This window comes from Hyperolius riggenbachi, chromosome 4 (genome assembly GCF_040937935.1).
Source record: "Hyperolius riggenbachi isolate aHypRig1 chromosome 4, aHypRig1.pri, whole genome shotgun sequence".
Taxonomy (NCBI): Eukaryota; Metazoa; Chordata; class Amphibia; order Anura; family Hyperoliidae; genus Hyperolius; species Hyperolius riggenbachi.
In genome coordinates this window covers 431,569,010-431,583,422 of record NC_090649.1, presented here as the reverse complement: position 1 = coordinate 431,583,422, position 14,413 = coordinate 431,569,010, and the positions used below count along the sequence as shown (strand labels likewise).

The following is a 14,413-nucleotide window of genomic DNA, read 5'->3' as shown; positions in this document are numbered from 1 at the left end:
GAGTTTCCTAACCGGTCGTTGCCAAGTCTAACTTCCAAAATAGTTATGCTAGGTACACACGATGAGATTTTCTGGCAGATTTCCTGCCAGATCGATTTTTGCAACCTGTCCGATTTGATTTTGGATAGATTTTCCATTCACTTCTATTGAAAGTTGATCGGAAAGGTTGGGAATAAATTGATTAGGCAGGAAATCTGTCAGAAAATCTCATGTGTACCTAAGCGCGAAAGATACCAGCCACCCTCCCTAACGGCAGTTAGACTAATCAACTGACGTTCAGGAAGTGCTTTTAAAAACAAAGAAAACCCAGAGAATCCCCCATGAGGAAATTGACTAGTCCAAAAGCTGTCGTTCTGCCAGATTTTAACTTTTTTTTTGCTATAGTGGTTCTTTAAGTGATAAAATCTTAAAAAAAAAAAAACTAGCTATATGGACTCTCCTGCTTTTGCTGCTAGTTTAAAAAGGTAAACGCGATGCCGCCTGCTCCAGCATACTGGCAGCTGGCGTCTGACTGCTATAGGCAACGGAGATGCTCTCCTCGGCTCTGTATACATCAGCCCCAGAGCCATGGAATGTGATGAATAACACAACTTTGCATAATTAGCGGGCCCGGCAGAGTCTGCCGTACGATTAGCATACCTTTGTCGCAGAGCTGACCACCCCAATTCGTTTCACACAGACACTGCCACGGTTCAGTGCAAGTGCCATGGACACATCCTGGGTGAGGAATGCACTTGTCGCAGTACTGTCCTTGCCATCCATACTGGCATCTGCATTCGGGAGAGAGAAAGAAAAGAGAGGGGGGAATAAATAAAGGTTTACACAAATCGCCTTCAGGGCAGGGGAATCTACCCCGCATGTACAGAAACGGAGTACATTCCTTGAGGGTGTACTGGGTGCTTTCTTGTAAACAAACCTACTAGTAGTTTTGCCAAAAGTCTTCAAGCCAATCTGTTGACAAAAGAATAACTGTTCTGAGAGACCCTGCGTGGTGCCGCTCCTTACAATACCGCTCTATTCTGCCATCATTCAAACGGGACAGGCAGGGCGGCTGTGCTCTACAAATCAATCTCCCTGCCATGTCACACAGGACAATCGCTTGCGTGGAAAAGAAAGAAGTCCCAGAGAACAATTTAAAAAAAAAAAAAAATCAGCTTTCCTGTTGGAGAGTTGCTTTTTCCCCTCATGGCCTCTGCAGAGACCTATGTGGTTATGGAAGAGATACAATAGAATAATATAGGTTGTACACACTCACAGAAGCTAAAACAATAAAACCACCTGCCTAACAGTGCAAGATCCTTCTCGACACTGCAGGACCTTCCCCAACACAGCGCAGGACCTTCCCCAACACAGTGTGCTCCAGATATCGCCTATGGTATGGCTGTACCTCTGCTAACCCACCCCAGAAAGCTGAAATATAGTTGGGAGTCATTAGGGACTCCCCCAGTGAGCTGATATGAGCTTTGGAAACAGACACACAGGCCACAGGACTAACACTCCAGGGGGGGGGAGGCAAAAAAAAATAAAAAAAAATTATGTAGGCACCACTCATTTTTGCATATGTAAACTATTTAACTTGGGTGGGTGGGTGGTGGGAAGCAGGTACACTAAAAGTTTTTCACATGTACAGGAGTGGATGCTTCAAAATGTATCAGAGTTCATTTGACAGCAGCATAACGGAGAGCCATTTCCTGATGCAAAGACTGCCTCCTGCCCAGGATCTCGCAGAAGCCTCCTTTAGCCTAACATGGCAGCCAACGCTGTGCAGGTTTGTCCAAGTCAAATATCCGATTTCAGGTCAGGAAAAAGAATACCTACGTACATATTTATAATGGGTGAAGGAAATGTATTTACAACAGCCGTACGGGATGTATGCCTGGCTTTTCAGGAACAAAATAATGATCTGCCTCACTTCCTGAACTGATGCATTGTGGAAGAATCCTTTTGCTTGCTCATGTGAGGCTGAATACTTGCAAATGCCTTCAGTTTTAGAAAGGCAAAGTCATACTGGCATGTTTTACGCTTAGCGGGTCTTAAAATAACAAAACAAAAAAAAAACTCAAGCTATGTTTGTACGTAAAATTAATTATATCCGCAAGAACAGAGTTGAAGCCGGCATATGAGAACCACATGGAGTGTGAGCTGGAGATAGGAAACAGACGCCCAGAGGCTGGAGGGGGCTCAGATACTGCAGCATGGATTCTAAAGCTAAACACTCCCAAGATGCCAAAGACCAAACATCATCCCCTCCCCTCCACTAGACATCAGAATTATAAAAATAAACCATCGCATACAGGTCATTCAGACTTCAAATAAAGATCGGCCGCAGCAAATCCCTATCATGGGAAAGCCAGGAGAAAGAACCAAAAATGCCGGCGCGCTTAACCCTGTGCTGGGTAATGGACTCCCGGTAGTAACGTCAACAAAGCAATGAAAGTAATCGAGGAAACTGTGCGATTTACGTCAATCCTAAGCCAAAATAAATGTGCTAAAGAAGTACCGAAATCTATCTATACAACACCATATTAACGGGCATCACTGTCACAGAAAAACACCTTTATTGCTGTTCATATAGCAAAGCTGGAATCCATTAGTTTGCAAATGAAAGAAAATGAAATTTCATTATGTACTGTACGAGTACGGACGGTCCTTCCTCCTGACACCAATTTGAGCCTTTGCACCTTCTAAGCAGAGTGGAGAAGAATCTCATGACCTTTGACACAGAAGAAATGCACATATCCTTACAATGCTATCCAAGAATCACTAAAACTCAATGACTATGGGATTCCTCTGGAAGTATCCAAAATAATAAAAATAATGATTTGATGGACAACTCATCCCAGAATTCCTTGCTGTAAGATGAGGCTCGATCACCTGACATCCTTTGGTTACAACCATTCTCCCTCTGACATTTCATGGTCTACAGCTGAATTCTGCAGCTTGTAGTCCGGAAATTAGGTCATCCACACCACACCAGCACTGACAGGATTCGCTGTATGCGTTCCTGATACAGAGCATGCGCATTGTGTTACAGTGCAGACATCGACAGCCACAACACAATAGAACCCGACGGGTAAATGCACGCATTGTCTGCTAATATGGTACATAGCAAGGTGCAGGAACACAGCTGTACTGTGAATAGAAAGATGGAAGTCTTTGGTCAAATTTGCATAAAATTCTGCATTAAAAAAATCTAATTGACAATTTCTATTGGTCAATAGCACCTTACATCCTGTGTGGCTAAAACAACCGGAAGTGATACAATTTGCCAACTCTACGTGGATGAAATCACATTTTTCAAATCAAAAAGTAGCAACAAAAAGACGCAATAGAAACATGCAAGGGCAACTGAAGTGAGAAGTATGGAGACTGCCATATATATCTTTTTGTTAAGCAATATCAGTTGCCTGGCAGCCCTGCTGATCTATTTGGCTGCAAGAGTGTCTGAATAACACCAGAAACAAGCATGCAGCTAATCTTGTCAGAGTTGACAACGTCAGAAACACGATCTGCTGCATGCTTGTTCAGGGGCTTTGGGTAAAAGTATTAGAGGCTGAGGATCAGCAGGACAGCTAGGCAACTAGTATTTCTTAAAGAGACTCCGTAACAAAAATTGCATCCTGTTTTTTATCATCCTACAAGTTCAAAAAGCTATTCTAATGTGTTCTGGCTTACTGCAGCATTTTCTACTATCACAGTCTCTGTAATAAATCAATGTATCTTTCCCCTGTCAGACTTGTCGGCCTGTGTCTGGAAGGATGCCATGTTCTTCAGTGTTGTGGTTCTGCTATGAACTCCCCCTTCCAGGCCCCTCTATGCACACTGTCTGTGTGTTATTTAGGATTAGAGTAGCTTCTCTCCTCTTTTACAAGCTGGATAAATCGTCCTCTGAGCTGGCTGGGCTTTCACATACTGAAGAATTACAGACAAGGGCAAAGCTGTTTGCAGGAAGAAACAAGCAGCCTGAAACTTCAGTGCATGAGAACAGGGGGAAAGAAACACAAATGATCTCTTGAGATTCAAAAGGAAGGGTGTATACAGCCTGCTTGTGTATGGATGTATTTTCTATGTGTGGACATACTGTACATCAACCTACTTCCTGTTTTGGTGGCCATTTTGTTTGTTTATAAACAAACTTGTTAAAACTGTTTTTAACCACTTTTAATGCGCCGAGGAGCGGCAAAATTGTGACAGAGGGTAATAGGAGATGTCCCCTAACGCACTGGTATGTTTACTTTTGTGCGATTTTAACAATACAGATTCTCTTTAAAGAAAACAAAAATATGGCAGCTTCCATATACCTCTTGCTTCAGTTGTCCTTTAAGAGCAAGATCTCCGTTTATGGATTTCAGTAACCGGTTTCCAATTGTGCATGTGGTGACCGTTGAAAGAATGCAGCAATCTCAAAGTATACACGGGCTTTATAGGATCAGTTACATTAATGCAGATGCCAGCCTCCATTCTAAGCAGAAACCCATAAGATAAAGGCATACCGAGTGTGTGTATCAGCAAAGCCTATTAATCAACACAGAAAGCCAAGATACAGCAAGACATTTGTATGACGGCGGTGCCAAGGAAGATAGTCCGCTATACTACATAAACCAGGCGGTAAAACGTGCACGCCCCTAAATATCATGGTACAGAAATCTCTTCTGGTCCTGGAATATGCACCAGACTGGCTGTTATCAGGTAGCTTTGGGATTATTACCATCTCAGGTCAGCTTATAGGAAGGGGTTAAAGGCTGAATAAACCCCAAACCGATGATGTTACATTCTAAACGCCCACATGCTATAAGCATTCAACACTATTTTCTCTAAAAGCTTCAAGTTCTGTTTTATAGCTGTGCTTGCCCCCAACCCTCCCCGATGAGAGGACAAGAGATCCAGCCTGCCAGAAGCCAGGTGCTATTGGTGTCCCTCTTTACCCCTACTGCTTTGCACACGCGTCCTCCCTTCGCCTTCTCTACTCACATAGTAATAGAACAGGTCGCTAGCCTGCAGGCTAGAGACACCTCAAATCCGGGTCCCTGCCGGGCGACTGTAATCTAATCCATAAAGAGGAACTTCAGCAAAAAGGGAAAAAATATAAATCAATACATCGCAAAGTGAGAAAAAGAGATCAAGAAATGGTTGATATCCGCCATGTAATTTGTTCATATTGTTTAAAGGGAACCAGAGAGGAACGGGGGGTTGAAAAAAGAAAATGATTTTATACATACCTGGGGCTTCTTCCAGCTCCATAAGCCTGAATCGCTCCCACGCCGCCGTCCTCAGCTTCCTGGATCCGCCGGTACCGGGCCCGTCACTTCCGGCGGACGCGGCCAATTGTCCGCATCACAGGGGCTCCCTCCATACATGTACGCATGCGGCAGCGCAGTACGCAGCCACATGCGTATCTGTATGGAGAGAGAGCACCCTGTAATGCGGAGAATTGGCCGCGTCCGCCGGCCGACTTGCCGACTCGCGGCAATGACGGGACCCGGTGGCGGCGGATCCAGGCAGCGGAGGACGGCGGCGTGGGAGCGATCCGTGCGTATGGGGCTGGAGGAAGCCCCAGGTATGTATATTGAATCCTCTCTGGTTCCCTTTAATACGCAATCAGCCTGCACATGATCATCTTTACTACTGGCAGACATATGTAAAAAAAAAACAAAAAAAAAAAAACAGCACCAACTGCCATTATCTATAACCCCAACCTGTAACAATGCCACAGGGTAAGGCCTATTGCACACTACATGCGTTTCCGATTTTTTTTTAATCCGATTTTGGATTCAAATATAAGAAAAAAACAAAACACATTTTACTGCATGCTGCTAAGATTTTTATCGGAATCCAAAAATCAGACATATTAGAGAGGGGGAAAAAAAATAAATAAAAAAAAATAAAATCGGAATAGGATGTAGCATGCAAGATGGGATGTAGTGTGCAAGAGTTTTTATTTTATTAATACAGGTAGTCCCCGACTTGCGAACGACCCGCCAATACGAATATCATGGATTCTCTGTTTCCATGTGAACAAATTTTTTTTTTATTTTGAAAAATTGATTTTAAAAAATTCAAAGAAAACAATGGCTTTTAAACTTGTATAAGCAGATACAGAGGGCAGAGGTGACACAGAGGGGAACACTGGAGGCACAGAGGAGTGACAGGGGACAAAGATGGCACAATGTTCTGACTTAAGAACAGATTCAGGTTAAGAACAAACCTACAGTCCCCATCTCGTTCGTTAACCGGGGACTACCTGTAGATGTACATATGTACAGAAGGAGATACTGGTTGCTTGGCAGTTGGAAACAGCTGTTCTTTCCCACAATGCAACAAGGCTCACAGACAGAAAACAGTCAGGACCTAAGTTCTGACATCACACTGTGGGAGGGGTTTCACCACAATACCAGCCATACAGACGTTCCTGATGATCTATTATAGAAAAGAAAAAGATTTCTCATGGGAAATGGGGTATCCGCTACTGACTGGGATGAAGTTCAATCCTTGGGTACAGTTCCTCTTTAATTCAACAATCCAAAGTGGAATATAGAATAGAATAAATCAAATAAACCAAACAGACTAATTACTATGGATTCTGTATTAGGATTCCTCCCTCCCCCAAGCATCTTTAATTTAAGCTGGATCCACAAAGAGGTGGCATCTGCACAGAGACAGCAGCAGAAGACGTATAAGAAAAGCGAAAGTTAATTTGGGAGGTTACCACTCTGGTTTTGTCTCCTTGTAAAGCATACCACAACCATCAACATCGATCTCAATTATAAGCCTGTAATTTAGCTTTTCTCCCCCGGCCAATCACACCAGTTTTATTGTTTGGGTTTCTCAAAAGACAACTTTTTTTTTTTTTTTTATGCTAATAGCGTGTGGGAAAGTTTCACCTTAAGCAAATATATGAGCAGTAGTGCATGTCTGGGCACTGAGTGGGAGGTGAGATGTATAAAGAGTCAGACCTTAAAACCTCAAGACAAAGCCTGTTGTTCTCGCAAAGGCCCAGCAAGACCTACTTCTATGGGGGACGAGTGTGCATAAGTGTCATTAGCCTGATAGCAGCTACTGGCTGCAGGACTACATATTGCATAGGAAGTTTCAGATATAGACAAGCCAGGGCTCTTAAAATGAACCTCCAGACTAAAAATCTACTCAGCAGCACTGAAAAGGCTTGGTGTTTCTTTCACAGTTTCACAACATTAGAACTTTGTTTCTCTTATACAAGCCTCATTTTTAGCTGCACAGAAGAAAACTACCTGGGCTTTTTCCCCCTGATGCTGTGCAAAGCATGATGGGATTTCTGATGTTGTTCTCATTCTGCTGTTTTGGTGCGTTTTTTTTTTCTTTTACATTTTGAATTTGACATTTGAAGCCTAGCGCATGCAGCTGGGAGGGGTAATCAGGACACAGGACCGTTGGAAGTGTGTCTCCTGCTCCCTGTCACCTCCTTTCAACCAAAAAGATGGCTGCCCCCATGAATCACAAACATTTGCCTTTTCTTTTAAAACAGGGTGGGTGAGAGATAATATTACCTATCTATTCCAATTAACATAACTAATGTAACTTGATGACAGTATGTTTGTTTAGGCTGAAGTTCCCTCAGTGCTTTAATTGGTCTATACAAAACACGCGCCATCTGCATTCCCTTTAGGCCTTGTTCACAGTAAAATCGAAATCGCTGACGGCAGAGTTTTTAATTTTCTTGCGTGATATTTTTTAGCGCCTACCAGCGCGCTGCAATTTTTATAAAGCGCTTTCCTAAGCGCTTTTGCAGAGCAATTTTGTTTTTTTACGTCAGGAAGTGAACTCTTTCAGCCGGAAATGAGAAAAGAGCGCGTGCGAGGGAGGGAGGGAGGGAGGGAGGGAGGGAGGGAGGGGGGGGGGGAGAGAGAGAGAGAGAGAGAGAGAGAGAGAGAGAGAGAGAGAGAGAGAGAGAGAGAGAGAGAGAGAGAGAGAGAGAGAGAGAGAGAGAGAGAGAGAGAGAGAGAGAGAGAGAGAGAGAGAGAGAGAGAGAGAGAGAGAGAGAGAGAGAGAGAGAGAGAGAGAGAAAGAGAGAGCGAGAGAGAGCGAAAGAGAGAGCGAAAGAGAGAGAGAGAGAGAGAGAGCGCGAAAGAGAGAGAGAGAGCGAGCGCGAAAGAGAGAGAGAGAGCGAGCGCGAAAGAGAGAGAGAGAGCGAGCGCGAAAGAGAGAGAGCGAGCGCGAAAGAGAGAGAGCGAGCGCGAAAGAGAGAGAGCGAGCGCGAAAGAGAGAGAGCGAGCGCGAAAGAGAGAGAGCGCGCGAAAGAGAGGAGAGCGAGCGCGAAAGAGAGAGAGCGAGCGCGAAAGAGAGAGCGAGCGCGAAAGAGAGAGAGCGAGCGCGAAAGAGAGAGAGCGAGCGCGAAAGAGCGCGAAAGAGCGAGCAAGCGCGAAAGAGCGAGCTGGCGCGAAAGAGCGAGCGCGAAAGAGCGCGAAAGAGCGAGCGCGAAAGAGCGAGCGCGAAAGAGCGAGCGCGAAAGAGCGAGCGCGAAAGAGCGAGCGCGAAAGAGCGAGCGCGAAAGAGAGCAAGCTCGATAGCGAGCGCGAAAGAGAGCGCGAAAGAGAGCTGCTGATTGGACACCACGACACTAAGCAAGACTGTCAGTGCTGCCGATTGGACAGAGAATACTTCCAAAGCCAGTTATAACAAAAGTTATGTACAAACATTTTGAGGCTCTCTTACAATAGGAAATGGCCCTTAAAACCAACATGTATCAAGTTTAAGGATGTATAGCAAAGCACACAAATATTAAAATAAAAAAATACTTCAGGGGGGGGGGGGGGGCACACACACATTATATAGCACCTATATAAATATTTATTTAGCTCTGGCCATTAAAGGCCCTACCTGCCATCTCACAGTGAAAGCTTAACATGGGAATAACGCCTAGCTGAAAGAAGAGCGGCCATTCCGAGCCATCCCAATAGTTTAATGATGGAATGGTTGGGGTATGTATAAAACCTACTCTCCATTGTATCAGAGCCAGAACACGAACAACTTCAAAGCCCGACAACAAACAGTGTCTACTGACAAGATTCCATCTCAGCCATTAACCTCTCAGCACTCAGACGCTGGCTCACAAGAGCCGAGGGACCCAGAGATTTCACTAATCCCGCTCTGAAGAATGCCTCACTTTTTTGCCTATTGATAGGCTCAGTGTGGGGGATGGAGACTGTGGAAGGCGTTAACCCTTGTAATGCCGCGCAGGTCACCAATATGACACACTGCAAGTCACACACACACACAAAAAAAAAAAAAAAAAAAAAAAAAAAAAAACACACTTTACATCCAGGTAAACAAAACTAGATCCAACTCATTGCAAACACTTCCGAAAAAGTTACCTGCATTCTCCAGGTTGCTTGCATGTACCGTGCTTTGGGCTGCAGCCTTGACGGCATATCGCTGTGAGGAAACACAATGACAGTATGAATATTAGTGGCACAACAGGGCAAGTACTGACGTATTACTTTTTCAGGCATGTATAGCACTATAAAGAAATTGTTTAACAGTGAGGTGAAGTGGTTGATGTATTAACACTTTTTTCCAATGGTGTTGGTTTTAAAATTCTAACAAAAACCAAACAAAAAACCCTATATTCACGTACATCCTGTGTGAGACACTCAAGTCTGAGTAGCGCAGTTTCCCACCAGTGAGCTGGGTTTCTGCTCCACCCAGGGCCGGCGCTACCATAGAGGCAAAGGGGGCAATTGCCCCAGGGCCCCAGAGCTTGTAGGGGCCCCCAGTGGCTACAAGAGAAAAAAAAAAATTCAAATCGACCTTATATTTTTTGAGAAAATCAATTTTAAAGTTTCAAAGGAAAAAAATACACATTTAAAAACCCGCCGACTTTAATAATTAATAGCAAATCCACCTTAAATGCTGGAAACCCTAAATTTGCAGGATGTGTTAAGGAGATCATTGGGAATAAGAAGAAAAAACAATTTTTCAAAAAGACCTTATAGTTTTTGAGAAAATCGATTTTAAAGTTTTGAAGGAAAAAAGTATACTTTTAAATGCGGTAAATTTCACTTTTAGTAGCAAACCTAACGGTAGTGTAATTTTACATTCATCAAAAGAAAGAGCAATACATTTCCTGATGGGGTTTCCAGGGGGTCCATACGCAGCCGCAGCGCTTTGGCCAGGGATCGTTATACAGCCGCAATATGGCTGCATGAAGATCCCTGGCATTTTTTCCTATTTTCCCAATTTTTTTTTTTCTGTTTAGAGTGTGGGAATTTAAAAAAAAAAAAAAAAAAAAATTATGTGGAGTCCCCCCTCCTGAAACTTTTTAACCCCTTGTCCCCTATGCAGGCTGGTGTAGCCAGAATGTGGAGCTCCGACCAATTGGGGCTTCACACCCTGACTATACCAGCTGCAAAAAAGGTCCTGTAATGCAGATTTTTGTTCCAGGGCATCTGTTGGGGGGGGCCCCCCAGGTTTATTTTGCCCTGGGGCCCCATTGTTGCTTAAACCGGCCCTGGCTCCACCCCCAATGTTATGATGAATGCGCTCTGCCTTGTGCCTTGTGCAAGTCCCTGCTCCTTGAACTGTTATTATTCATACAACTATATGTACATGATTAAATTGCTGTTACACTAATTGTTTAAGAATGTAGCCTTAGCTCGTTTTGTTACAGGAAATAGGCAAATAAGTTTGATTATGCTGCCAGATAATGGTTATGGGGAACCCTACCCCAAACTAAAGTGAGTTTGTGTAAAACCGTTTATAGCGCGAGACTCAGTCCTGAGTCATAGATTGTGGCGGCCCCTTACTGTATTAATATTGCTGCTCTAACTGGCCTATATATAGTCATGTGACATTGGTGACAGGTTCGAGAGCATCACTCCTGGCAAATGGCCAAGAAGCTTACTGGGGGTGGAAGGAGCGGGAAAGCGTATGACTCACTCCATAAAACATGGACTCCGGTTTAAATGAACATTCCTCGCACCCACCTAGACCTCAGCAGACAGGCATATAGGGGGCCAGTCTATAAATCTAATATGTGTTCATAATTAAACAGGCACATCACTCGTGTCTACAGTCCATGCAAGCTTACATACTAGCTTACTCAAATAGCATCACATAACCATCTCAAGGAGGTTCATACCATAGGCATTGTGCTAAAGCCCAGATCTACAACAACAAAAACAGCATCTGCTGCTTTTCCGGCCCTCTGACCTGCATTTTCTCATGCAAAACAACTTTATGGGGACCTTGTAAGAAATTCAAAAAACCCTTCTTAAGCAAGTATGTGAAAACTTGTCCCAACAGAAAAGTCTCCAGAGAGTTGCTAAAAACTAGAGCTTCATTTAAATGAAAGGGCAGGTTATTAAACATCAACGGGGGGGGGGGGGGGGGGGGGGGGGGGGTGGGGGGGCAAATTCTTCCCAACGAGATCATCATCTGGCCATGTTTGGTTCATGTTTAGTTCAGTGGGCATCAGGTGACTCTACAGTGGCAATCATTTGGTCTTCTACACTGAGAGTAAAATATTTCTAGTTTTAAAGTTTGTAATTTTGCAGTTGTTCTGCAATTTTTATAAAGAACAAACCAACAATATAGTGAAGCCAATGAAAAAAAAAAAAGTAATTTTATAGGAAAATGTACTGCCTAAAGCAGAAAGGCCATTACCTTTGTTACACTCTGGTCCCATCCAGCCATCCATACGGTCTTGTTGCCATTGTGGTCACAGGTGTAATGTCCAAAGAAATCATCTCTTGGTCGGCAAAATTTGTTGCAGCCAAAGCCATAATAGTGTTCATCGCAGATTACTCGGATCTGATACTCGAAGTGGGACATGCCAGCATTCTGCTTCAGTGTTTGCCATTGCCGGTTTGGGTTGATCATACCAGAGTGGAGGGCTTTGTCTATGATTTCACCAGGATCTATTTGATGGAAACAAAATTGAAATTGAAATATTCCGAACCTTAATACAGCTGTTATCCCGTTCATCCATTTCTAACAGCGACCAGACCAGTGAAAGGTATATGGAGGCTGCCATATTTATTTCCTTTTAAACAATACCAGTTGCCTGGTAGTCCTGCTGATCTGTTTGCTGCAGTAGTGTCTGAATAACACCAGAAACTAGTAGGCAGCTAATCTTGTTCTGACAATGTCAGAAAACACCAGATCTGCTGTATGTTTGTTCAGGGGTCTATGGCTAAAAGTATTAGGCAGAGGATCAGCAGGATAGCCAGGCAACTGGTATTGCTTAAAAGGAAACAAAGAGACCAAGGCCAACCAAAAAGAAATACATTTGAAGGTTCTGGGCCAACCTTTGATAAGTGTAATGTGCAGCAACACCAAGTGCCACGAGTATAAATATTGCCCCCCCCCCCCCTCCCCAGAGACAAAAATGGAGCATGAACCCCAACACCAAGCTGTACTCTAATAAGGGTCGGTCCACACTTGTCAGGTTGCAGATCGGAATGAGTTTTAAATGGAACAGTCTGTCCTAATGCTCAGCATGGCTTAATGCACACAACTAGTTTGATTAATGCTTTAACGCCAGTTTAAAATATACTTTGTAGTAATATGGAATATGTATGAGGGACAAAATGAGGGTAAAATCCTCTGCACAGGACACCATGAACCTCACAAGGTCAATCTAGTTATTGTGGATATCAGTGGATGGCATAAGGTGCAACCTTGTAGTTCAGACTCTGCAGAAGACCTGCACTTGGGTCTTGATGGTGAGGTTAAAATCGTCAGTTGGGATATTCATGCATTCTCTGTCCTCCCTGATGACCGTTCTTCCCACTTCTTGTTCTGAAGACAATCGTGAGGCCTAGGAGTCACGGACGGTCTTAAAACTGGCCTCAGTTTACAACATGCAGATATTAACCAAACTTCTTGTTCCAGTGAAAAAAAAATATTGCATGGATACAACTGAAAATTTGTATTACTAATAAATGTGTCTGAAATTCAGAAAAGGAAGACACACACACAAAATACTGAAAAGCTACACTGCAATGTTCTGTCCATTTCCCACAAATCCTTTCAAAACATGCCCATCATCAAAAACACAAAGCAACCCAATATTTACGGCACAGAGCGGAAATTTGGGCATATGGAAGCGCCGATAAACTAGCCAAGGCTGCCCGCCTTTCAAATTGCAGCATTGCCAAAAATCGCGGATTTTATAATGGCCGCCTCTCAAAACATGCAAAAACGCTCATTCATTCACAAAATCCCAAATCGCTAAGTGCTAGCAATTGCGTCTTGGTGTGCGCTAGCTCTCATTTGCATGCTTCTGTCAGGTGGGTGTTTCAGCCAGAAAAGTCTGCATGATAGCCAGGTAACTGGTATAGTTTAAAAAGCAAATAAGCATAGCCAGCTCCATATGCCTCTCACTTCAAGTTCCCTTTAAAATATAAAGAGATATTAAAAATGTGTGTGCGTGATGGATGGTCTAACTTGTCTTCCACATTACACCATCCTAAACAGACGTTATTGCCAAGCTAGGTTCGGCGCTAGCAGCGACAAGTCTTTGCGGTATCTCTAAGGAAAGCTGCGAATGTCAGTCACAGCCAACCAGAAGCAAAACACCTGCAGAAAACCTATAATGCTGGCATAGAAAACACTACACTGGCATAGAGTACGCAGAATGTGCCAAGACACACAACCTGCCCTTTTCAAGACACACGTCTACTTCACTGTGTAACCTGAAGTATCATTTCACAGCAGCCCGGAATATGGTATATATCTGTGGTATTTCGCTCTGTACCTTGGGCCTTATGACTTAAACGATCTGACACTGCCTTACGACCTGCAGCCAGCTCCACTTTGACTGCAAAGTGAAGAATTATCATAAAACATTTAAATGAACTGAGCACACAGTAAAAAAGCACCACATTTAGCACAGCAAACAAGAAAAACGGAGTGCCTTGTATAACAAACACACAGGAGGGAAATGTGCATGGAAACACATTCTTTGAACGCTGAACTCAAACGCGTTCCTTCATGAACTGCAGCTAATGTCCAAAAGCACTGAATAAAGTTTTACGTGAAGCCTTTGTGCGCTCCAACTACTTCTCTAGACTGGGGAAGGTGGGGAACATGGCGGGGTCAACAGCTTAATTGCTTTCTGTGGCCCATGTGGAGATATAACTATATATTTTATTTAACATTTATAAATACTGCCCTTCAGTTGGCATCCCTGTGGGAAAGGTTCCTTTACTCCCTGTTGGCTAGGTTCCCTTACTTCCTGTGGTAACGCCAGAGACAGGAAAGACCAGGCAAACAACATTTATATTGCGCTTTTCTCCTGGCGAACCCAAAGCACCTGAGCTGCAGCCACTAGGGGGCGGCTCAGTAGGCAGTAGCTGTTTTAGGGAGTCTAGCCCAAGGACACCTTACTGAAGAGGAGGAGTTACTGAACAGGAAGAGCCGAGATTTGAACCCAGGT

At 43.7% G+C, this 14,413-nt stretch overlaps 1 protein-coding gene across 1 annotated transcript in view; it reads right to left on the bottom strand.

Annotated features, from left to right (window-relative positions):
* The window catches only part of JAG1 (jagged canonical Notch ligand 1), a 105,224-nt gene that overhangs the window by 35,723 nt on the left and 55,088 nt on the right, over nt 1-14,413 (bottom strand). The window contains 4 exon segments of the mRNA XM_068232485.1: nt 640-770; nt 9,348-9,408; nt 11,638-11,673; nt 11,676-11,891. Coding sequence (XP_068088586.1) covers nt 640-770; nt 9,348-9,408; nt 11,638-11,673; nt 11,676-11,891 — 444 coding nt within the window.